This window comes from Choloepus didactylus, chromosome 22 (genome assembly GCF_015220235.1).
Source record: "Choloepus didactylus isolate mChoDid1 chromosome 22, mChoDid1.pri, whole genome shotgun sequence".
Classification (NCBI taxonomy): Eukaryota; Metazoa; Chordata; class Mammalia; order Pilosa; family Megalonychidae; genus Choloepus; species Choloepus didactylus.
Window position 1 is genome coordinate 31,815,581 of NC_051328.1, and position 27,232 is coordinate 31,842,812.

General features: G+C 36.6%; 1 protein-coding gene across 5 annotated transcripts in view; it reads left to right on the plus strand.

Moving 5' to 3' along the window:
- The window catches only part of CNTNAP4 (contactin associated protein family member 4), a 293,265-nt gene that overhangs the window by 135,664 nt on the left and 130,369 nt on the right, over positions 1–27,232 (plus strand). For all 5 annotated transcript variants that reach the window (XM_037815806.1, XM_037815809.1, XM_037815808.1 and 2 more), the window contains exon 4: positions 18,380–18,527. In XM_037815806.1, the coding sequence (XP_037671734.1) occupies positions 18,380–18,527 (148 nt within the window). The remainder of the gene's footprint in view (positions 1–18,379; positions 18,528–27,232) is intronic.

A 27,232-nucleotide genomic window follows, 5' to 3' on the forward strand; every position in this document is an offset into this window, starting at 1 on the left:
AGAGCTCTTCTTTATTCTGTCCTTGCTGACACATCATAGTACTCGCAGATGCCTTACCAAATTTACCCTCCTCACCAACTACCTTACAACTCGTTTTCCGTTGGACAAAAAGAGCCTAGAATTATTCAGATATTGCCTTATTATTGCCATGATTAGTCTCAACAATTGAGGACCTCAGATGTTCTAGATAAGAAATATTAATAAATCATCTATACAGTTAGTCATACCACAAAATAGGGTGGAAAAAATCACCAAACCAGACTTTCTTTATACCCTATCCCTATCCACACTCTTATTTACCTCGGGGACAGTGGTAATGACCCCTACCCCATCGCCCAGGCTCTCCTCCTGGAATTCATGTATTTATCCAGCCAGCATTCACCGATCCCAGGGCTCCTGCTGTGCTGCTGGGCATGTAAAGTTGAATGAGGCCCAGTCCTGCGGCTCAGAGGGCTCCCCCAGGGGGGCTGAGAGGTCTGTAAAGCAATGCAGAGTGCCCCTAACTGGGGGTTAGTCAAGGCCTGACAGAAGGCCTCTTTGGGATTGCAGTGAGATGAGGAGAGTTTGGACGTTCTTGGCAGAGGTTGGTAGCATAAGCGAGTTGTGGTGGGGAAGGTGGGGAGGATGGCAAGCTTGAGCAGCTGTGAGAGGTTCCACACGGAGGAGCAGAGGGTTCTCTGGGAGAGCAGGCAGCTTTGTTTTCAGCTGCATCATCAGCCTGCTAAGAAGAGACTTCAGCCCCCTGTGCCTTGAGAAAGCTAAAATCTAGAAGCCCTCCGTGCCCCTTTAGACAACCTTTGTTTTTGCATCTATCAAGTAGCTATAAAATGACATAAACATTAGGAGCTTCAGTGAGGTCAGAGAAAAATGTAGTGAACATACTGCTTTATTTCATTTTTTTCTGACAAAAACAAACTCTATTAGACTGTGAGCAGTTTAGTGTGTCTAATATTTCCCCAGATAATTTTTCCTCCAGATGTACTTTTTCCTGGAGATGAACAGGCACACTCAAGAAAAAAATCAAACGGAGCAGAGAGAAAGTTATGCTTATTTTTTATAGCAAGCTCTGACATCTACAACACCGGAAAACTCATAAGAAAATATGTACCTTATAAAATTCACTTTATCATTTGACCTTCATCATGAGAGGTTCTGATCCTAGTAGTAGCACGAAGCTGGGCAGGAGTATTTCCTTATTTGCATGTTGACCTTGAGCAAGTTATTTAAGTCATGTCTATTTAAATGGAGTTTATTCTGCAAATCACAGATGCTATTTCCTTTACTTTCATTGAAATTGGAAAGGTTGGATATGTAAGTGTACATACACTCACAATGTTTGGAGAGTCTGAAAAAAGCAGATACATCCTCAAATGCTACTTAACTGTAAAAAATGTAAAGCTATTGTCCTTACTGGTATTGAATTACAATTATATGATGATTTCAGAAATAAGTCTATAATTTAAACAAAGGGCCAAGAGAAATAGTTAACTTTCCTCTAGGTTTTAGAGTGATGGGTTTGTGAGTAGGTTTTTTTCTTCCCTTCTCCTTTCACCAAAAATTCTGTAACGTATTTAAATGACTTTTGTGATGAGAGTTTACATTGATTTAAATATGTTATATTTTGAAATAAAATACTTATATTGAAACTAAACTTACATGTATTTGGTAACTATTTAAATGTTTATTTAGTTCAATTAAAACATTATCTTTACCAACAAAACCCTAGGGAATGTCAGTGAATGGATATTTAAAACCTAGATGGCACATATGAAGAAGCAACCACCATGATGAATGTTGCATCATTGTTCATATCTTCCCACCGGGGAAAATGCTCAAAGTCAAAGTCGTCTTTTCATGTCTTCTCCCCCAAAGCTAACTGGTCCTAGGCCCTGTTTACTTAGGGCCCCAGTTGCTAACCTTTTCTCAAAAAGTGATGGCTAGCTAACTTGATGAATGAATCTTCGCCAATGGTGAACTAACAGAACAACTAACAAATCAGTGAGACAGGAGCCCCGAGACATTCCTCCATTTCAAAGAAAGTTGTATGTTTGAAATAGTTTCCTTCTGATGGAGGCACATGTCTCTCCCTGAGGAATGACCATAATGACATTAAATGGAAGCCAAAGGAAGGGATTAAGGTGAGGTTTAGGGAGATTTTGACCTTTTGAAGTTGTTCAAATAGATTCTTAGAGGGCTTCTGTGGACTTGATGTAAGTTTTTTTTAATTTCACTATTCCCTTTTTAAGCTAAAGGTTATGAAAATAGAGTGTAATGGAACAGTGGTTGAACACAAAACAATCTCAGTCATAACAAAGCAAAGATCTCAACCTTAACTAAAAATAAAATATATTTATAAATGACTTTGTGATGTAGAATTCACCTAGCATCTTTGCTTTGGTCAAACGTTGATTACTAACTTAAGCATCTAAATATCTAAAAGAGTAAAAGGGATGACTTTGACTTGAAATCCACATGGTAGCCATTTAATTCAACAAATAATTATAAATAATTATAATTATTTATAATATATAATTATATTTAATTATATATATAATTATATATTAATTATATATATAATTATATATAATTATAATTATAAATATACTGACTGCACACTGTGTTTCAGTCAGTATTACTGGACCTACATGCAAATCGCTGAATCCCCAAAATGACACTGAGCAGATAGGAGAGACCATACTTCCTAATTTACAGATACGACATCCACGTCTCTTGGAAGTGTGACAGCTTGCCCATGACCACCCAGCAAAAAAAAAAAAAAAAAAAAGAAAAGAAAAGAAAATATTTATTATAAAATGAAATCAGTACAGAAATAAACACACAAGAAACAATGAAAAGTTTTAAAGGAAACTTAGACACAAGTGGCTGAGAGGAGTAGAAAGACGGAATTGGAGCATTTGTGATAATTTAAGTAGGAGATAGAGGTTTCGGCGGAAGGTAGTGTCTGGAAGGTATTCCAGGTTTGCTGCAAGCAGAGGCAGAGTGGAGAAAAACTGAGAGGGCACTGAGAACAGTTCAACTGGATTGTAGAGGATCTGTAGAAAGACTTTAAAATACAAGAAAGCGGCAGGAGTGGAAGACTGGGGATGCAAGTCTGTGGTGGGATTTGAGTAGGAGGCTAGAGAAGGGTGTGCTTAATCTGTCACTGATTTTTCACCCAGGACTAATGACTATTCCAAGCTGATAGTGACATATATAATAAGAATGAATGCTTATTGAATTTTTAGTATCAAATGATCATTTATTCCTTAAATACTTATTGAGTGGTGTGTTGTAACTGCTGAGATATATACAGGGAATCAGTAATGGGTAAGGTGCTTTTCCTTTCATAGAGGTTATCACAACTTGATGTGCAAACAGGACTTTGTAATCTGGCTTCTATTTTATTAAAATGTGATCAGAGACTCAGAGGACTATGGGAGAAGCCCAAGGAACCCTCTGTGGCATAGGGAAGGCTTTATGCAATAGGTGATAGCTGATCTAGGAGTCCAGAGTGTGGGGAGCAGTTTCCAAGCAGAGAATCCATGAGTGGGGTTGGGAGATGGTGGAGGATGAAGAAATGAACAATGAGAACTGAGAAAAAGCTGTTGGATATGACAGTCAAAAGAATGTTTGTGATCATTGAACTATCAATGTCAGGAGAATTATGGGGAAGGGGATCAAATTGTAAAGGCTTAAAAATTGTAAAGGCTTAAATATTACTGCGGATGGAAACAGCAGAGGCTGTTTCAGGGAGTCTAGGGTGGAAAACATACAATAGCAGGGGAAAGAAGCTTTGGAATGTGCATACAGCAGACATCAGCTATGGAGTAGGCAGGTTTGTTTCCACTATCAGGCATTTCCAGGCATAGAAAATATAGCAACTATTATCTATCTAATCATAGCAGTCAAATAGCCAGAAATAATAAGGCCTGAATCATAAAACACTAGTGTTTTAGTCAATTCATCAATCTGTCATTTCATGAATAAAATGTCATGAGTGCAATCATAGCATTATAAAAATTATAAATATGTATTTTAAATATGCATGATATATAATATATATACATATATAAATATATATATATACATAGCAGAGAGAAAGATTTTATGCTAGAGGAAACCCTAGAATTCATGCAGTACAGAGGTTCTCAAACTTTATTTAGCATGCACTAGACTCTCCTATTGGGCTTATTAAAACACAGAATGTTGGTATCCTCCCCTCCCCCACCATTATTGCTTCTAATCACTGCATAATACTCCACACTGCATCTACCTTACTTTACCGATCAACTCTCCCAGCTGTGGACACTTGAGTTGCTGTCAACTCTCAGCCACCAGCCTGCAAAGAGCACCCTTGTGCATGTCCCTGATGCACCTATGTGAGAATTACTTTGGGATGTATAACTAGCACAGAATTGCTCGATAATATGAGTATTCATATAAATGATTGTACTCCCAAGTGCCACAGTGCTCTCAACAATTGCAACACCAGTTTATACTTCCACCAGCAACTCATGAGGGTCCCTATATTCCCACATTCCTGCCAACACTTGGTATTATCCAGCCTTCTGATTTTTGCCAGCTTTTCAAATGCAAAGTGATCTTGTTGTTTAAAATAATAATGCTGGGCATTGTGTTGGGTTGGAGCTGTATGGACCCCAGAAAAACAAGCTCTTAAATTGGATCCATTCTTGTGAGTGTAAACCTATTGTAAGTAGGACCTTTTGATGAGGTTACTTCAGTTAAGGTGTGGCCCACCTCAATCAGGATGGGTCTTCACCCTATTTAATTAGAGTCCTTTATAAGCAGAATGAAATTCAGACAGATAGAGAGAGAAAGCCACAGGAAGTAGGAAGCTGAAGGGCGACAGAACCTGGAGGAGAAGGGAGAGGGCAGGAGAGGACACCATGTGTGTTGTCGTGTGACAGAGGGAGCCTAGGACCAGGGATCACTGGCAGCCCCCCTAGAATGCCACAGTCTTCAGGAAGTCTTGATGATGCCTTAATTTGGACTTGTATTTTAGCCTCAAAACCTTGAGCTAATAAATTCCTATTGTTTAGCCAACCCATTGCATGCTATTGGCTTGAGCAGCCAAACAAACTAAAATAAGTGTCTATCATTTTCTTGTTTGTTTTTTCTCTCTGGCTAACTGTGTGATTTTAGAGAGTCACGTCACATTTCTAAGTTTCAGTTCTCTCATGTCTAAAATGAGGAAATATTAACAATATCCCTTTCATAAAAAGTTACGAAATGAGATAATGCATGGGAAGAGATTTGTCTAGAGTCTGTGTTCTAGTTTGCTAGTGTTACCGGAATGCAAAACACCAGAAATGGATAGGCTTTTATAAAAGGGGGTTTATTTGGTTACACAGTTACAGTCTTAAGGCCATAAAATGTCCAAGGTAAGGCATCAACAATCGGGTACCTTCACTGGAGGATGGCCAATGGTGTCCGGAAAACCTCTGTTAGATGGGAAGGCACGTGGCTGGTGTCTGCTCCAGAGTTCTGCTTTCAAAATGGCTTTCTCCCGGGATGTTCCTCTCTAGGCTTCAGCTCCTCAAAAATGTCACTCTTAGTTGCTCCTGGGGCGTGTATCCTCTCTTAGCTTGTCCGGAGCAAAAGTCTGCTTTCAACGGCCTTCTCCAAAATGTCTCTGTAAGCTGAAGCTCCTCTCTCAGTTCCAGAGTGTTCTTCAAAGTGTCCTTCTTGGCTGTAGCAAGCTGGCTCCTTCTGTCTGAGCTTATACAGTGCCCCAGTGAACTAATTCAGACCCGCCCTGAATGGGTGGGGTCATACCTCCATGGAAACTATCCAGTCAGAGTTATCACCCACAGTTGGGTGGGGTGCATTTCCATGGAAACAACCTAATCCAAACGTTCCGACTTAATCCCCTCTAATATGTCTGCCCCACAAGATTGCATCAAAGAACATGGCTTTTTCTAGGGACATAATATGTATAAACCTGTACAGTCTGTGAAGTAGAAAGCATTCAAAAGTAATCTATATTTGTTTTTATCTGGGTTATGATCAAAAAAGATGATTTCTCAGAAGGCAAATTTAGGAAGCATTTGGAGAATTGGGTGATTAGCAGATTGCCAATAATCAAAATTCAGTTTGGGGATATGCTTATGAGGTTCCTGGAATTCATGGTGAGAGGAAGTGAAGAGAACCAGCATGTTTAATCATGCCCAGGAAATTGGAATGGACAAATGGAGCTTTGGTGAAGGAAAAAGACCATAAGAAGAGATAGAAGAAAAATGTAATATTTTGCTTTTCCTTTTTTGTTTACATTTTTATGTTTAAGTATTATAATCACATCAGTAAAAATTACTAGTTTGAGAAAGTAAAAAAAGTAATCTATAGTCTCATCACTTAACAGAACCACTATTAAAACTTTCATGTATCATCTTTGTTCTTTTCTTATTATACTTATTTTTGAAATAAGTAAGGATGCTGATCACACAATCATGAATTATATTCAGTAATGAAGAGAGCATGCTAATTTTTCAATAGTCTGCAAAGCTCACCATTTTAATTGCTTCAAAATATTTCATCAAGTGTATGTGCCAGAGTAATCATATTTTATGGCTCTGGAGTTGATATTAATTCAGTGTCTTCAAAAATGTGTATTATAAATTATTTTAATAAAATGAGTTTAGATATGCAACATATCTTAGTGAAAGCCAATGTGCTTAATAATACTTTTATGTTTGTATGGTCTGGTAGAGAGTAGACACTTTCAGTAACATTGTCTTTAAGCAGTGTTGTGATCTGGGCACATTTCCATGCTAGGGATGAAGGAACCCAGGCACAAGTGCCTTAGATCCTTGGAAGATCCAAAATGGGAACTCCATCTCCATTGCCCTCCCTAATACAGCATCTCCATCTCCATTGCCCTCCCTAATACAGCATCATTCCCCTTCTTAAATAAAACAGCTTAAAATATGGTTACCTGCGTGAGGTGGGGGTGGGGGAAGTGTTGAAATAGAATCTGTCCAGTACGTGTAGGTGTTTGGAAAGCTTTATGACATCCTTAGGTTGCTCAGCACTTGATGTCTTTATATAAGGCTCTGTCAACATTTTTGTGAGCATTAAAATCTGTGAAACTGTTTAGTACAATGAATAGACATCTTTTAAACTGAAATACCACAGTACAAGAATCTAGATTATTCTCTGCAAGCACCCATATTTTGAGATGAAGAACTTATGACAAAGACATTATGACAAAGAATTTATCATAAATGTGTAATAATATGGTTCAAGTAAGAAAATAATAACTGAATTCCTTGAATTCTCAATATACAGTGACACAGAATTGAGATTTCTTGAGTGCAGTTGTTAATGAGCTTCTCATTGACAGAATTGTGTTTTTCAGTGTGGTTCTCTTTTAGTTTATAACTACAACTCTCAAACTTAGCATAACATACTATTCCAGAGATCACCTTAAATCCATGAGCACTGTATTCACTCCTTCCCTATAGTTGTTTACAACTGACCAATATAATGGCTCAGCAAAATAAAGTTGGGAATTGTAATTTTTCAATACCATCAGATTCTAAATCAATTAATTTGGAAACATTTGTAGCATGTGAATGGTTCCAAAATTATACTTTTTTTACATATCTAAAGAGTATGACTTACAGAAACTGATAATTGTAACATACAATAATCAATCTTGATTACTAAATAAAACAGTTTTTTTGTGGTGCAGCAAGAGCTATTAAGCTAACTACACACATAAAAATAAATAAGCTTCTTGCTTGTCAGGAGGAAATTTAAAAAATATGTCCTATGGTAGATAAGCAGAGGAATATTGTGGAGGAAAATATTAGTTCTTACTAAGCTCTTTATACTCCCTAACTCGTTTCATCTTCACAATTGGCCCCACACTCACTCCATATCGCTAAGTAGACAGCCCCCCCAACACACTCTCTTTCAAAACAAATCCCAGACATCCTGACTTTCCATTCTATGATATTTCAGTATGAATCTCTAAACAGTAAAGCTGTTCCTTCAAACAGAACCTAAAAAAAAACGAACGTTAATTCCTTGACATCATTTAATACCTGTCAGTTTTCAAATTTCCAGTTGTTAACCGGAAAAACACAGTTTATTACTCCTAATAGGTAAATAAAAACTATAACTTTCCAAAGACGAATTACTAAGCAATAAGAGCAATACAAATTAAAGACTGTTGATTCCAAAGCCCAGTCTCCGAACATGTACTCTGTGATTTCACCTCATCCACCGTCACTCCGTCAAGATTTGAGTTCCTGAGGAATTGTCGCAGGTGTACATTTCAGAAAGGACACTAATTCCTATTTTCAGAGGGTTGTGGCTTTCGTAAGCGAGGGAACAAAGCCAGAGTGGGTCCTTGTTTCTGTTATTCCTTCATTCATAATTGTTACATTTGTAGCCTAAGAATTTGTGGCTGTTTTGGAGGAATTCAAAGCAAAATTGAATCTGTGGCGCCATAGACTTCACACTACCTGTTTCATTAAGGTAAATAGTTTTTTGTGTTTTTTTTAAGCCATAAATATAAGGCCATTTTAATAAGCCTGATAGTGTGTCATTGGAATGCTAGTATAATTTGCCTTCAAATTCATTCATTTTAATTTCATTCATAGAGACCAACCAGGCATTTTATCAGCAGTGCCTTTATATATTATAAATATTGTAATTTCTTAAAATTCAAACAAGCAGAATTTAAAGTATATTTATGGTATCATTAAAACCATATGTAATATATTTTATAAACTACTTTTGGTAGATGCATGCAAATATCTATAAAAAGTTATCTCTGTTTGAGCTGATTACAGTTTTTAAAAATTCTTTTCAAATATTAATTGACTGGTCTTATTTGCATTGGAAAGAGGAGCAATATTGGGCATATGGACATTTCAGAACCTCCTGTTGCTGCATGACACGATAATTACAACATCTGAAGTATTACTTCCAAACATTATATTCAAACTCAAACTACCTAAACGGAAATAAAATTCAGCATTAGAGAAATTAAAACTTATTTTTAAGTGGCTTTCCTTGGGAGCGTTTTTCTGATAACTTTTTTCTTGAGTTTAAAAAATGGTAAACGACACTCAAATAAATATTTGGCTTTATTTCCTAAATGGAATTGTCACTTTGATCAAAGTACTTTTTTTTTTTTTTTGCAATTTTTTTTATTAAATTCAGTTTTATTGAAATACATTCGCACACCATACAATCATCCATGGTATACAATCCACTGTCCACAGTATGATAACATAGTTATGCGTTCATCGCCACAATCTATCTCTGAACATTTTCTTTACATCAGAAAGAACCAGAACAAGAATAAAAAATAAAAGTAAAAAAAGAACCCCCAAATCATCCCCCATCCCACCCCATTTGTCCTTTAGTTTTTATCCCCATTTTTCTACTCATCCATACACTAGATAAAGGGGGTGTGATCCACAAGGTCTTCACAATCACACTGTCACCCCTTGTAATCTACATTATTATATAATTGTCTTCAGGAGTCCAGACTGCTGGGTTGGAGTTTGGTAGTTTCAGGTATTTACTTCTAGCTTTTCCAATACATTAAAACCTAAGATGTGTTATCTATACAGTGCATAAGAATGTCCACCAGAGTGACCTCTCGACTCCATTTGAAATCTCTCAGCCACTGAAACTATTTCATCTCATTTGATCAAAGTACTTTTAAAGGAGTTGATGTATCTCTTTTGATTCTTGGGCTAGACGACTCAGATATTAAACCCAAAGTTTAACATTTAAAAAATGCCATTCAGAGTCAGACCGATAAGCTTCCATGACAGTGTGCCTTCTGCCATGACACAACCAGGACACAACGCAACAACCACAACAGCTCTTTATCAGGGCTTATTTTGAACCAGGCAGATACTAGTGCCCTTATCTTACTTAATGCACACTTCAGACTTTGGAAGTAGATATTTCTATCCCCAATTTATAGATGAAGAAACTGAGGTTAGGAATATATCTGACTCGTTTCCCCAACTACCAACTGTTAGAGGCAGGATTGTCTGATTTTCTCCAGATCACACTAAGGTGTAAATGAGCATCCTTAATTTCCTCTTTTAAGGGGGAGAGGGCAATATTCATTTGTTGTTGAAATAATGATTGTGCTTGAAAAAAATTGTCTCCAACAGTAAAAGAGATATTTGTTTGAACATTATATAAATGGTTAAATGCCCCTAAGTTTGTGTTGTCTCTGTTGAGTTGAGGAAATATTTCCCAAATGTCAGACAACCTAGCATTAAAAATGGAGTGCATGCATTTAGGAATTCAAGTTTTCTGTATTCTCTGTTCCATTTCTCTACATCAAGTACCCATGAAAATGTGAACCATTTACTGGTTTGTTTTATTGTTTTGGTACATCTGGCAGTGTTTCAGAAAGCAATGCAACTAAGCAAGTGTTATTATTGATTGAAATATAAACATTTTCTCTCTGGTCTCTAACCCAGTGTTTGCGGTGTGCATTTTTATCACCCTCTGTCCCTAGAGGACAGGTGAGTTTGTCTCTTTGGTGAATAATAGGTTAAAAAACCTCTGTGATTTTGCTCCCTGATTGTTATATTAGTAAATAAAGCAGATTCTCTTTTGGCTTTCTGTGTAATGAAACTTTAATCGTGTGACCAAATTATATGGAACCTGAAGGTCAAACAACCCCCAAATAATACTGCATTGTATTTTTGTCTGTGCATTCTAAAAATAGTTGGTGAAATTTCAAGTCAGCAGTAACTTTAAAAAGAACACTTTAGAGGTCATTAACCTTTGTGTCTTCCAGGGTTTGGTGTCACAATTAGGCATGCCTCGGAGGTAACATAGCTTCTCCCAGCATCTAGTATCTATGAATGCTTACCTCATGATTTACATGAAGATCATGGTCATTAGTTAAATAATGTATCCGTGACTTCAGGGACTGAAATGAGAGTCTTTGACTCTAAACTAAAAAAAAAAATACTTAAGGGTTGATTGATCTATACCCAAGCTTTTTATTTTAATCTGTTTGGAAAGATTGGTTGATTTTTAATCTCTTTCTCTAAAATGCATATTTAAGTTTCCATTTGGGAAAACTATTAACAATTCATTTAATAAATAATTGGCATTTTGAAGCATTATGAAGACTAATCAATATATTAGAATGACTGTATAAAAACAATAGAATGTAAAGGGATGTGAGGAACATTTTACTTTAAATTTTATAACGTCCCTAGTGGAGAATTCAGTGGTTTTCTTTCAGCACTGAACAATAGATATTTTAATGGTAACGGTCATAAGAATGCCATTATTCTTTGTAGTATTAATGGCAAAATGAAAGATGCTAACGGAGCTCTTTATGGTATAATGCATGATAAATTATATTATATCTAAAATACGAAGTTGAAAGGTACTTCTCATCATGTTCTTAATGATCTATAGAAAATCATGAAAGTGGAAAGTACAATTTTAATGAGGTATTCTTCAAAATCTTCTCTTCTTGCTTTAGGATAAATACTTGCAAAATGTAAATCTTGGTTGTCTCCCCCAAACTATCTTTGAAAGTGTTAAGGACACATTTCTTTTCTGTGGTTAGCATGATGATTTCATTTAACTTTTTACATCGAAGTTCAATACATCCAGACAAAACCATAAGGCATATGTCTACGGCTTTTTCTTGGTCAAGAAGGTTCCAGTATCTCAAACACTTTGTCTCATGTGCCTCTTGATCTACCATCCTCTTCCTACAAATCAATCACTGTTAAGCCTTCTAAGATCATAGGCTAATTTTTCTTGTTTGAACCATAAACAAAAGGAATTCACGTGGTATCTGCTTTTTTTGTCTGACTTCTTTAGTCAACATTATTGCTTGTGAAAAGTATCCATGTTGTTGTATATAGGTTTAGCTGATTTATTTTCATTGCTTTAGAGAATTTCATTATATGAATAGACCTCAATTTGTTTTATCCATTCTACAGTGGGACATTTGAGTTGTTTTCAGTTTAGGACTATTATGAATAAAGTTTCAAGAACATTCACACACATGTCTTTTGGTATACAAGTGCCTGCTTTTCTGTTGGGTACATTCTTTGGAGTAGAATTGCTGGGTCATAAAATATTTGTAGTATAATGTTTTTAATAGAGATTTACTAGTTTACACTCTTAACAGTCCTGTATAAAAATTCCATCTGCTCCATACATAGACAACTCCCAATATTGTTAGTTTTCTTTTACTTTGGCTTTTTATTTTTTCCTCTGATTTTAGCCATTTCTGGTTGGTGTGCAGAACTCTCACACTGTGGTCTTAATTTGTATTTCTCCTGTTACTTAAGGAGGTTGGATACCATTTCCTAGATATATTAGTCATTTACATGTTGCTTTTGTCTTATCTTGTTGATTGGTAGTTCTCTATGTATTTTTGGATACTATTATACTTTAAAATATCTTCTCCCATTTTGTGGTTTCCCTTTTCACTTTAAATGAACAGAAGTTCTTAATTTTAATACATTTCAATTTGTCCATCTTTTCTTTAATGGTTTGTCCTTTTTGTACCATGTTTAAGAAATCTTTGCCTTCCTCAACGTTGTGAAGATATTCGGTGATGTTACCTTCCAGTAGCTTTATTTGCCTTTCACATTTAGATCTACATTCTTCCTGGAATTGCTGTTTACATGTGATTTGAGGTAGAGAGCAATGTTTCTTTTAATTTTTCCCCCTTTCTTTCCTTCCTTCCTTCCTTTTTTTTTTTTTTTTTTTTTAATTTTTTCTTTAAGGGTCTGGAACTAAAATATTTTTCCTAAGTGTATGAAGCTGTCAAAAGCTCTGCTTAGCTTCCCATTCCTCAGTTTCTCCTCTAAAAGAATCCTTTAGTTGTCTACAAAGAGAAAAGGGCTTCAAATGCAGGGCTCATCTCTCTAGGTTTTCTTCTCACAGATATTGAACATTTACTACATTACTGTCTTTTTAGCTCTCCGATCTTTTTTCTTTTTTAATTGTGTACAGTTTTTTTTAGCAGGAAGGCTGTTCAGAATTAGCCCTCTGCTACCATATGTTAATTTTTTTAAGGTTAACTGTCATTTTCCATATCAAGAAAAAAATTAGACTGCCACAAAATTGTGCATATATTATTCTAAAATAAATTCAAATCTAATGATCTGTCCATGTATCTTCCATATAACAGTTTCTTTCTATGTCTCAGTGATCATTATGGACTATAGCCAAGGCTCTTTCACATGTTTACCACTTGCTATCTGATCTTTGTTTTTTTTTTGTTTTGTTTTTTTTTTTTTTTGAGAATTTGAAGTCTTTTAAGCTAAAAGGGCCTGTTCACTATTTTTATACCTTCGTGTCTTCACAGATTCTTACATCTTAACTGGCACATGGGACCTAACTGAGCTGTTGCTAATACTTTGATGCCTCTTCAAATAAATATTTTAAGCATATTGAGTATTTTCTAGGGGGTGGGCAAAATTGATTTTATATTGATAAAATTGTATGCATTTTTATTTTTAAAATTAAAATTTATTATGTGCACTGAACAAAACTTAACTTTTTAATTTAGCTATTGTACTTTCATTGCTGTTTCTGTATTATAATAAATGAGAATTACATGCCCACTCACTAAAGATAGTATCGACATTTATAGATACAGTGACGATATCTTGTTCAACATATGTTTAAGAGTCACTCTATCTGGTTTTCTATCTGGTTATTGCTGTTTTGTTCTAACTGGGTTATTCTATCAGGGCTCACATTAGCAAACCACTTCCCACTTTTCAGCAGTTCTTATTTTTTTGTAGCTTTTCTGTTGCACTTTTCTAGACTAGACAAAATCTTAGGAGACATACTTGTCAAAGATTTATAACTGGCATCATAAAATAAAGAACTGATTTTCATTTGACAGCATGTTGCAATGATGTATTTGGTGTGTACATGTCAGTTGACTGCGTCAAAATGAGTTGTAGTTGGCAGTAGATCCTACGTGGGTCACATCTAGGTTATCAGAATTCTCACAGTAAGAGAGTACAGTAATGGCAAGGAGATTTTCATGCCTGTTTTTTGTTTGTTGTCTTGCTTTTAATTTCACTAGATCTACTGTTTAGTTTGGTGGGATCTGGACCAATTTACATGTACTTAGAAAATCTGCTCTGTTACCCATATATAACTGGCACCATGTTTTTGATTAATTACAGTGATGTTTTAGAGCCCCTTATGGACTGCCATATGGGCATCTTCCTTTATCTGTCTTGGCTTTCATAGAAGAGTTGCTCAATTAATATTTGAAAAATAAATTAATGCTTTACACCTGTGCATGAAATTTAGAATCGCTTTGTGAATACTAAAAATCCTGTCAAAAACTTTTATTTATTAACTCCATAAATTATCTTAGAATATATTTCTGTACCATATATGAACACCTCATTGAGTTTTGAAACTCAAATCTAAATGAAAAAAAAAAACCAATGAAGGCTCTTTGAATTTTACCATATAAGACACATAACTTTAATTTTATTTCTAGATATTTCATATTTGATGATATAATGATGTATCTGTTTATATTCCATGTCTATTAGGTTGCTATTTATATGGAAGAATTCCATTGATTGTTGCATTTTTATCTTTTATTTTTATTCTACCCCAATAATTTTGAAAAAATGTAAAGTTTAATAGAATAATCCTTTGTCTATAAAAGCCAGTTTGTAAAGCTGAGTCCCAGTTGAGCCATAATCTAAGTTGCATTATTTGTAGAAATGTAAACATGTACATTTTGAGAAAAAGGAAAAAAGCTTTATGTAAATATCAGGTTCCCTCTGCAATGAGCTGCTTCTTTTCACATTCCATTGGAGTGAGACCTTTTCGTTACTTAGACCAATTATGGGGTTTGGAGTGAGAGAAACCCTGAATTAAATCCTTGCTCTGCCAGTTTCTAGCTGTGTGACTTTAGACAAATAACTTAACCTTAATAATTTTCATTTTCTTCAGTTATAAAATGGGTACAATAAAGGCTACTTCACAGGATTTATGCAAAAATCAAAGCTCCGTAACACATTGGTACTGCATGGACTGAGCCACAAACCATCATGTTAAGACATTGAGATGATAACATAGAACCCAGGTGCTCCGTAGACCTCTTTTGAGGTTAGCCCTAATGAATTCTTCTCCTAACATCATTTGCCTCTCTGACAAATTCCGAGATAAAATAGGGAGGAGGAAAGAGCAGGATGTATCAACAAATCAGAAGAAGTTTCGAACAGTGAGCCAAAGTCCAAAAAAAAAAAAAAAAAAAAAACGAATTAGCCAGGTACTCTTTAAAAATGCAGATTCCAGGTCACCACCCAAAGATTTAATGAGTGCAGTACAGGGCCCAAAAGTCTGCATTTCTAAAAAGCTCCTTAAGTAATTCTGACACATGGCGAAGTTCAGAACCTGTAATATAGAGGAAGATATACATGCTCTTGGCATAAAACTGCTTAAAAAGAAGAAAGAGAGGAAACTTTTCATGCATTACTTCATGAATTGTTATGGTATGAAAAAAAAAAATCTGCATAGCTAATTGGAAAAGTCTCCTAGGCAGTGAAAATACCATTTAAACTTGGTAATATGCATCAGATTTTTCATTTATAAAACATTGTAACATCTATTCCATGGCTCATTCACAAACATTCTGAAAAGATTCCCATTAAATATTGAAATCCAAAGTAGGCTCTTTGTTATCTTATGAATTTCACACAAAAATTTCCAACACATGGAATAAAAAATACAATATAAGCTTTCAGTTTAACATATTTAATTACTAGTAATGGTGCATATTTTTCCAAGTGACACTGATATTAGAAAGTTATTTAAGTTAGCCAGTGTGCTGCTAAATGATACTTCTGCCTGTTTTGTCACCATACATACTTCCTATGTCTTTGTCTTACTTTATTTTACTAAGTATTATTAAATTAATACAGTCCTATTAAAAATCAAAATATTCTTGAAATCTGTTAAGTAAATGTCCCGTATTCACCTCCTCAGCATTTCTCTGAAAGCTCACCCTTGGTAAGAAATGACTGCTAAAGATTTTGAATGTGCCCATCAAGGTATTTTTATTCCTAATAGAAACTATTTATCTTGTATTTCTTCATGTTCTCAAAAATTCAGATAACTCAGAAATGAATCAAGTAAAAAGTGAGAAGCCCCCATTTGCCAACCTTCCCTCCTCCCCATTCCGTTTACCTGTCTGTTGCCACTGTGTCTTTCCTCCCAAAGCCTTATGATCATGTTGGTGGTATCTATCTAAACCTATGGACTTAAACTCATTTTGAAAAAATCAGATCTTTTGGAGGGGTATCTAAGTAATCACCTAGCTGTTCCCTCTGCAAGAAATCAGAAGTAGGGATATCATTAGCTTGCCAGTGGCACCCAAGAAAGTGGAATAAAAACTAAGAAATTTGGCTAGGATTGAATGTCCGTAGACCTGGTTCTCAAACCTGGCTGCAATTACTCTGACTTGGGAAGCTTGTAAAGACATGCACGTATGTGTACATGTGTGGGCTCACACACACATACACACTCACACTCAGACACAAAGCGTTGCCCAGGGCCCGAGCCCTAGGCACTTTAAAATGTATTTCCAAGTTTAGGAAACACTGCTCTACATGAAGCTACATCAGCCATTCTAAGGAAAAAATTCAAATAAATGGACATCAAATTTTCAGGCAAGTGTTTATGATTTCAACAGAAATCAGAGACTGTGGTGCTGTAGAAGTGTACTGGGGGTGGGTGTTGGGTAGTGCAATAGAAGACACAGTTAACATTTCTTGCTAAGCCCTCAATAGGAAATTTCGACCCGTGGAACAGAATGGAACTTTCTGGATGAGTTCTGGTTATCAGAGTCCAAATAATCCCTTGGGGTTAAATGATATTCTAATTGTTCCCTGAGAACATTAGCCCAGGAATGTGCTTTGCGAGGATAAAAAAAGAAAGAAAGTAGGGGTTTTGTGGCACAATGTGTTTGAAACTTGCTGGATAACCAACTGTCCTTGTTATAGGAGATATGGTGCAAACTCACATATGATCTGCTCTGAGAGGCCCTCTAATTGAGAAACTTGTTTAACTTTGTTTTATTATTATTTTTTAAGTCTACCTTCCTCAAACTTACGCATCCAACAGATATTTTATTGAGCATCACTTTGAGCCAATCAATGTTCTGGATATACGGACCAAAGGCTATAAAGGTCCCTGCTTTCATGGAGTTTGAATTCTAGCAGGATAAATCCTAAGAAACAAGTAATAGTCAAGCAAGAGATACCTAAAAATATATTATACTACTTTGTGTACTCTACATGTGTTTTCCCTTATTTGTTGCTCCAGTAATTGGCTAGAGAACCTATCATGAGCCTGCACGTGTAGTAGCATCCTCCCCTTTCTTGTCCTACATAAACTGATGGTTACAGCTGGGAAGAAAAAAAGAAGAAGAAATAAAACTGAAATTAAAAACATTGAGAATAACTTCTTCTGCTTCATGCTGGTGTCTCCCCTTACAATATATCATGTAGGAGAAAATAGAAGCTGCTTAGATGTCGCTTTGATGCTACCGTTATTTGAACTTTGCATTAGGTAAATGCAACCGGATATTGTGGAAAGAACATAGCCTCTTGGCTGCAGCTTTATAATAGATTCGCAAACTCCAGAGGCTCTTTTCATCTCTCTGCCCTTTAATTTCCTCATCTGTAATTTGACTGTGCTTGCTTAGCATTGTTCCCAAGTCTCTCTAGCTTTCAAATTCTACAGTCTCTAAGTCTAATTACAGGTCTTTCAAATGTATTATTGTTTCCAATCCCCCACCCCCCTGTTTTTTTCATTCATGTATTCAGCAGTGTCCTGGTAATGTTTAAACATGGGCTTTCAGTATTCTGACCTGAACGCTGGGTGATATTTTCATTTACGTTAATGAGTAAGATGAGAAAATGAAGCAACAAAAGCATGTCATAACTTCATTCATTCCTCAATGATGTGAGCCCCTTCCCTGCTGAATCAGATAATAGATTTTGAATACTAGAAGGATATTTCTTTGAATTTTTTTGTGCCATTCACAATGTGAATGACTACAGGCATGACATACTTTTAAGTTTAATCCACATTTCTTTATAGAAGTAAACTATCATGATTAAAAGTAGGTTTAATAGGGATGGTTGGAATTATAAAGAAAAGTTTAGGCAGTGGTAACTTCCACAGATGGAAAGAGGTCGTGGCACAATTATTAATGGAGTTTTCTTTAAGAAGGCAGCCAATTTCATCTTTTAAAAAGTGAAGCCCACATTGCTCACCAACTTTATAGGTGACAAAGTGAAACAACCATTCTCTCTATATTGATTTCCTTCTTTCTCTTTTCTTCTAGGGTTTTTCAGGAAATGCAAATGCAGACAGTGTGGTATCCTATAGACTCCAGCCTTCTATCAAAGCCCGATTTCTGCGCTTTATCCCTTTAGAGTGGAACCCCAGGGGCAGAATTGGAATGCGAATCGAGGTGTTTGGCTGTGCATATAGTAAGTGTTTATTTATCCAACCCACTGCACTAGATCTCAAAGGAGATGGTTTAAAAGCCAAACTACAAACTGAAATGGACTTTTTAGCTATGTTAAGATATTAAAACAGGAATTGTTTTATGTTGAAAGCTTTTCTGTGTGTGTGCCCATACATGCCAATATTGATTTTAGTTTTCAGTTTTTATAGTTCAATTAGAAGATGGAAGCATTTGAAACAAACGATAGATAGATACATAAATAGATACATAGACATAGATATAGACATGTGTTTGTGGATATGTTTAGCTGCATTTATCCAAACCTGATATTATTGACTAGATACCAACTTTCAAATATTAGAGCTTTTCCCATTCCCATGGGTTATATTTGATGACTGCTCATTTAGGTACCCCAGATTGAATAAAGGAGATAGTGTTCTATTTAGTATAACCGGCCATCTGTTATGAAACCAAAGAATGTTGTTCTCACTAGCCTAAAAATATCATGCCATGTAATTCACTTTTAAATATTCTACTCCCTCAGCATAAATTAATAGAAAAAGTGAAGACCTATGCCAGAATATAAAATTTGTTTGAAATACTTTCACATGAAAAATAGAAACCACAGGCTTTACTTAATCTCTTAAAGAAGCATTTTATTACATCTTTCTGTAGGGAAGGGACCTAAGAGTTATTGAAAGTTCACCTCAAGCCACACCTTCCTGTTGAATGCTCCTTTATTATAGAACAATGGGATAGTTAATATGATCCTCAATTAGCAAATGAACAGACTGAGGTTTGGAGAGATTCAATAATTTTCCCGGAGTCTCACAGCCTGTACACGGAAAAATTGGGATAGGAACTCAGGACTATTTGGTTCTACTGCATCATTCTTCCTCTAGTAAACATTCATTTTTTACTACTAAATCTTTTTTTTCTCTCCTTTATTAGAGAAGTTGTGGGTTTACAGAACAGTAATGCATAACATATAGGATTCCCATACAACACCCCACCACCAACAGCTTGTATTGGTATGGAACATTTGTTACAACTGATGATAGCACATTTTTATAATTGTACTGTTAGTTTAAAGTCCATGACTTAACTTAGGGTTCACTGTGTAGTGTAGATTCATGGACTTTTTTTTAAAAATTTTTTTCTGTTACCAGATATAAAATCTAATATTTCCCCTTTCAATCATATGCAGATATATATTTCAGTGCTGTTAATTGCATTCACAAACTATACAACCGCCCCCATCCATTACCAAAACATTTCTACCATTACTAATAGGAACCGTGTATATTTTAAGCCTTAACTCCCATTCCCTATCCCCACCCCATCTGCTAGTAAACCGTATTCTAGATTCTGACTCTAAGAGTTTGCTTATTCTAATTGTTTCAAATCAATGGGATCATACAATATTTGTCTTTTCGTGTCTGACTTATTTCACTCAACATAATGTCTTCATGGTTCATCCATGTTATCACATGTATCAGGTCTTCACTTCTTTTTATAGCTGAATAATATTCCACTGAATGTATATACCACATTTTATTTATCCATTTATTGGCTGATGGACATTTGGGCTGTTTCCATCTTTTGGCAATGAACATTGGTGTGCAAATATTTGTTTGAGAACTTGCTTTCAATTCTTTTGGGTACATACCTAGTAGTGGAACTGCCAGATCATATGGTAGTTCTATGATAGTTTTCTGAGGGAGCACCAAACTGCCTTCCACAGCTGCTGCACCATTTTACATGGCTACTAGCCATGAATGAATGTTCCTGTTTCTCTGGATCCTCTCCAACAATTGTTATTTTCTGATTTTTTAGTAGTAACTATTCTAATGGGTATGAAATGGTATCTCGTTGTGGTTTTGATTTGCATTTCCCTGATGGCTAATGATGTTGAGCATCTTATCATGTGCCGTCTAGACATTTGTATATCTTCTTTGAAAGATGCCTGTTCAAGTTTTTGCCCATGTTTTAGTTGAGTTGTTTATCTTTTTGTTGTTTAGCTGAAGGATTTCTTTATATATATATATATAGGATATTAATCCTTTATCAGATATGTAGTTTCCAAATATTTTCTTCCATTGTGTAGGTTGTTGTTTTACTTTCATGATTAAGTCCTTTGAGGAGCAAAAGTTTTTGATTTTGATGAGGTTCCAATTTTCAATTTTTTTTATTTTGTTGCTTGTGCTTTTGGTGTAAAATCTAAGGAAGTTCTTGAAAATGCTTCTGTACATTGCCTTCCAGGAGTTTTGTATGTCTAGCTCTTATATTTTGGTCTTTGATCCATTTTGAGTTGACTTTTGCATATGGTGTGAGGTGGTAGGGATCCTCCTTTTTTTTTTGCAAAAGGAGATCCAGTTCTCCCAGCACCATTTGTTCAAAAGACTATTCTTTCCCAATTGAGTAGTCTTTGCTACCTTATCAAAAATCAGTTGGCCATAAATATGAGGGTTGATTTCTCAATTCTATTCCACTGGTCTGTATGTCTGTCCTTGTGCCAGTACCATGCTGTTTTGGTTACTGTGGCTTTGTAATAAGTTTTAAGATCAGAAAGTGTAAGTCCTCCAATTTCATTCCTCTTTTTCAGATGGCTTTAGCTGTTTGGGGCCCCTTACCCTTCCAAATAAGTTTGATGATTGGCTTTTCCATTTCTTCAAAGGAAGTTGTTGGAATTTTGACTGGGATTGCATTGGATCTTTAAACTGCTTTTGGTAGTATTGGCATCTTAATGATACTTAGTCTTACAAACCATGAACATGGAATATCCTTCCATTTATTTAGGTCTTCTTTAATTTCTTTTAGCAACATTTGTAGCTTTCTGTTTACAAGTCCTAGATTTATTCCTAGATATTTAATTCTTTTAGTTGCTATTCTGAATTGAATTTTTTTTCTTGATTTTTTCTTCTCATTGTTCATTGCTTATGTATAGATACACCACTGAGTTTGGGGTGTTGATCTTGTACCCTGCCACTTTGCTGAATTCATATATTGGTTCTAGGAGTTTTTCTTGTGTGGGTTTTTCAGGATTTTCTGTATATAGTATCATATAGTTTGTAAGTAGGAAAAGTTTTACTTTTGCTTTTCCAATTTGGATGCCTTTTATTTCTTTTTCTTGCCTAATAGCTCTGGCAATAACTCCCAGTACAATGGTGAATAACAGTGGTGACAGTGGGCATCTGTTCCATTTGCTAAAGCTCCATCATGCAAAATGCCAGAAACGGATTGGCTTTTATGAAGGGGACTTATTAAATTACAAATTTACAGTTTTAAGGCCATAAAGTGTCCAAACGCAAGCATCAACAACAGGATACCTTCACTGAAGAAGGGCCAATGGTGTCCAGAATACCTCCATCAGCTGGGAAGGCACATGGCTGGCGTCAGCTTGTCCTTTGCTCCCAGGTTGTATTTCAACATGACTTTCTCCAAAATGTCTCTGGGCTTCTGTCTTAGCTCCTCTCTCTTAGTTCCTGTGTGTCCCTTGCTTCTTTCTCCCAAGGTGTTTGTCTCTAAACATCTTGGGGTTCTCTCTTAGCTTCTCTGGGGCAAACTCTGGGCTTCATCTCTTAGCTTAGTATCTCCAAAGTTCCTTGTGTCCACATCTCCAAGCATGTCTAAGCATCTCTGTCGGCTCTGGCTCCTGTCTCTCTTCCTGAGCCTCTTGAAGGACTCCAGTGATCTAATTAAGACCCACCTTGAATGGGCAGGACCACACCTCTATGGAAATAATGTAATCAAAAGGTTTCACCCACAGTTGGGTGAGTCACATCTCCATGGAAACAACCTAATCCAAATATCCCACCAAACTGGACTAAAAGACATTAAGTAAGATGTTAGCTATAGGCTCTTCATATATGCCCTTTATTATGTTGAGGTAGTTTCATTTTATTCCTAGAGTTCTAAGTGTTTTTTTCAAGAAAGAGTGCTGTATTTTTTCAAATGCTTTTTCTTCATTGATTGAGATGATCATGTGTTGTTTTTTCCTTCATTCTGTTAATGTGGTGCATTACTTTAATTGATTTTCTTATGTGGAACCATCCTTGCCTACCAGGGATAAATCCCATTTGATTATGGTATAACCACTAAATCTTTCTTCACACTTATTTTATAACTTTGTGATATATGCCAAGTTAGGCTCTGGTGCACCTTATTTACATACAAGGGAAGCATGCCACAAAGAGGTCAGGGACTTGTTGAAGTCACCAAAAGAGCAACAGAACAGAGAATTAATGTTGTACAGATTGCACAGGTCTCTTTGAATATTTAGTGACGTTCCCAGGGCCCACCTCCAACATGAAACATAATTGACAAAACTTCTTCTTCCTCCAGGGCCTACAGAGTAATAATAGTAGTATTAATAACAATAGTAAGAGTAATAATAGAAATAGTAATAATGGTGATAGGGTTAATTTTAGTAACTCTAGAAATAGCAAGGTTTGCTTGAGTGCTTATTATATGCTTGAAATTCTACTAATTGTCTACTATAATTCACTACAATAGCCTTGATAAATGTTATTAGATAACTAATATAGCTACCCTTTCCTATTTTGGAAATGAGGAATTTAAAGCCCAAAGAAGTTGACTTGCCCAAGCCATGTAAGATAGGATGTAGCAGCACTGGGTTTGCAACCAAGTTTGCCAGACTCCAGAACTCAAGCTCCTGTTTGTGTTTCCTCTAGATGTCGAATCACAGATGAGCCAGTGGGCATCTTGTTTCTCATCATCTGCCCGACTTATTGTTGGCTGCCTTGGCTTCAGCAGTCCAGTTAGCTGCTCCTGTTATGTGTTCACTCCTCACTTCACTTTTGTCACACTTGAGTAAAATCATCCTTCTAAAATTATTTCACCCCAGACTGCCTGGAATATTGAAGCTGGACAGTCTTATTTATCTTTCAGTCATAGAGTTCAGCAAAGTTTGGACACCTGATGGATTATTAGTAAAACTAACAAAACTCAAAATTCACCATATTTATAGCTCTATTCTCTACCTATCCAGGGCATCCACCTTGCCAAGTATTTATTTAACCCAGCGTAATAACAGATAATAATTATTAAGATATAATTCTTTATTCATTATAAGCATATTCTAATTTTATACTCACAACCTCACATTTAAGAGAGAGGAAACTGAGTGTTAGAAAAATTAGGTAATTTGTCCAATATTACACACCTGATGCACCTTCAGTCTAGGATGTAAATTCAACATGCATCTAACATGACCGTTGGTGCTATTTTGCTGAAGTGAAACATGTCTCATCATGTCCATGTGGTAGTGCTGGCCAAGGTGAAGTTTCCTGTGCTTTCTCTGTGATTTGTACCTGATGAGAGTCTCCCCCCACTTGTCTTGATCTGCAGTCCTGGGGAGCATTCTTTTGTTCAGACTGCTCTGATTTAATTTCTAGTCTCTCAGAGTGAGCACATCACCCACATACTAACTATGCCAACTTTATTTCATTGACTCATGATTAAAATAGCAGTATGGGGAGCCAACCTGGTTTTAAACTCAAACATAAACACACACAGTAAAATGGTATGATAGGATTCACTATAAAGTGGATGTTGCATAATTTCAGATTATTATTAAAAGAGAAAAAAATAATAAACAGTAGAAAAATATTTGTATAGATTACCTGAAAATAGCCCAAGCATAGGTTGGGTCTGAGTGTCTTATAAAAATATATTTGATGAAATAGACTTGATGTCCTCAAGTTCACTACATTTACACTCACATTTTCCAACTATTCATAACATCCACCTTGCTGAATATTAATTTGCTAAAAGCATGATACCATAGAACTGTCATTTATTGAGAAGTTACTGTGTGCCAGATACTATTCTTTTCAGGCATTTTCTGATTTAGTCCTAACAACACAGTGAAGTAGGTGCACAGGTATCCCTTTTATGCAAGAGTAAGAGGAGACAAGCAGAATTGTCTGTGGAATGAGCCCTGTTACTTGCACTGGGCTTCCAGGCATAGAACAAACTGGAACCTCCAGTTTCTCCTGCCCCAGAAGGAAGGGCTCAAGGGGTTGTCATCACATGCATCCAGCTGCAAGATTTTTGTCTGAAACTGCCCTGAGCAGCCCACACCCAGACCTAGATCATTTCTTCTCTGGACATGTAAAGCCATTTTCCCAGAATCCTATAAAAAGGAAAAGTGGCATTGCGCTGGTAGGCCTGTGAATTTCTGTCTGTGAGTTCCTGCCTGCACCAAGATATTCTTGAGTGCTGTTTGCACCAAAGAGTGGTGTACACAGTCTCCTGACATGGAGGAAAGAGAACCTTAGAGAAATTAGGAATTTTCTACAGAATCACACAGCCTAGGCTAGATGTGGGATTTAAAATCAGTTCCATCCCTTTCCAAAGCTGGTGCTCTTGATGATTACAGGAATCTCACATTTATTCATTTTTGAAGTATTGATTGACAACTGCTAAAAGAAAATTCTATTAGGTATCAGGTGTAGGGGAAAAAAAACTCAAAAGTAATGTATATTTTCTTAATAAACATATCATATGCAATGTCATCAACATTATATAAACCAGATGTAAAATATTGCAGCATGAATGTAGGGTATGAAGAAGAAAATGATTGATAAATTGAAATTAGCTTAAGAAAGTTTGCAGCAGTAGGTTTTGAAACTAAGACATTTTAACATGGGAGGTGTTCTAGTTTGCTAATGCTGCCAGAATGCAAATCACCTGAAATGGATTGGCTTTTATAAAAGGGGATTTATTTGGTTACACAGTTACAGTTTTAAGGCCATCAAGTGTCCAAGGTAACACATCAGCAATCGGGTACCTTCACTGGAGGATGGCCAATGGAGTCTGGAAAACCTCTGTTACCTGGGAAGGCACGTGGCCAGCATCTGCTCAAAGTTCTGGTTTCAAAATGGCTTTCTCCCAGGATGTTCCTCTCTAGGCTTCAGCTCCTCAAAAAATGTCACTCTTAGTTGCTCTTGGGGCATTTGGCCTCTCTTCACTTCTCTGGAGCAAACGTGTGCTTTCAAAGGCTGTCTCCAAAATGTCTCTGTAAGCTGAAGCTCCTCTCTCAGTTCCAGTGCGTTCTTCAAAGTGTCCCTTTGGGCTGTAGCTCCTCTTCAAAATGTCACTCACAGCTGCACTGACTTCCTTCTGTTTGTCAACTCATTTATATGGCTCCAGTGATTTAATTTAGACCCACCTTGAACGGGTGGGGTAACACCTCCATGGAAATTATCCAATATGAGTCATCACCCACAGTTTGGTGGGGCGAATCTCCACGGAAACCCTCAAAGAATTACAATCTAATCAACACTGATATGTCTGACCACACATGATTGCTTCAAAGATAATGGCGTTTTAGGGGACAGAATACATTCAAACCAGCACATTCCACCCCCTGGACCCCGAAATGACATGATCTTTCCATGTACAAAATACATTCATCCCATCACAGTATCACAAAAACTTAAATCATTTCAGTAACAATAGTTAAGTATAAGATCCCATTAAATCAGTTACAGATGTGGTCTGTCCAAAAGCGAACTTCCCCTCTGATTTTTGACCTGTAAACTTAGAACAAGTTATGTGCTTCCAATATACAAAGGAGGGACATTCATAGGATAAACATTCCCATAGCCATAAGGAGAAACAGTAAGGAAAACAGGATTCACAGGACCAAAACAGTTCCTAAAACCTGCAGGACAAACTCCCTTAGGTTTCAAAGTCTGAGAGTCATTAACAGAATGATGTTGCATCCTTGGGGCTTGAGAGAGCGGGAGTCTAACCCTTCCTGAGGGCCTTTTTGGTAGCCCTTTCCTCTCCAAATGCTGGGGTGAGTTGTCCAAGATATCCACACATTGGGGAGACCACCTTCTTGGCCCCACCCTCCTCAAATATCGGGGCAGCACCTGGATTCCCTTCCATCTCCGGGGAAAATGCTCAACCCCTTCAGAACAGTGGGGTGGCAGCCAGGCTCTCCCCAATTACCTGGGAATATCCTCCACCCTCTTTGGGGCCTGGGCTGGCAACACTCTTCTGGAGCATCGAGGTGGAAGGCTCACCCTCGACCTCCAGGGCAAACTCACCCTTTCCATGTTTGTGGGCTGCTCCGCTCTCCCAGCCCAAGGCCTCTTGACTCCAGAACTCAACCTCCAATTTTGAAGCAATTTTTCCTTCAATTTGTTCCTTGTCTTTCTCCTCCAGTCCCGACCGGCAGCAGCTCTGTCTGTAAAGATCTTGCAAAAATTCTGTTGGCTTCACATGAAGCACACAGGGGTCAAAGCCGTCAGACAATAGGACTTTCCATGAATTCTTTCTGTTTAACTCCTTTTCCAATCTTGGCTTCTACTGAAATGGCAGCTGGTTTCCATGTTTGGTTAAATCCTCACGTTGGGCTGTAGCTTCTTGGGTTTCACCCCCTGGAAGCCCATAGTTTTTCAGGCTGTCAGTTTCTGGTTTCTTTGAAACCAAGAGTTCATTTCTCAGCTTATCTCTGTCCTCTCACATTTTACTATAAGCTGCAAGTAAAAGCCAGGCTACTTGTTCTATATTTTGTTTAGAGACCTCATCAGCTAAATATTCCAGATCATGGCTTTCAAATTCTGCCTTCCATCCAACACCGGGACTCAATTTTGCCAAATTCTCTGCCACTTTAAAACAAGGGTTGCCTTCCTTCCAGTTTGCAACAACACATTCATCATTTCTGCTCAAGGCCTCATCAGAAGTATCTTT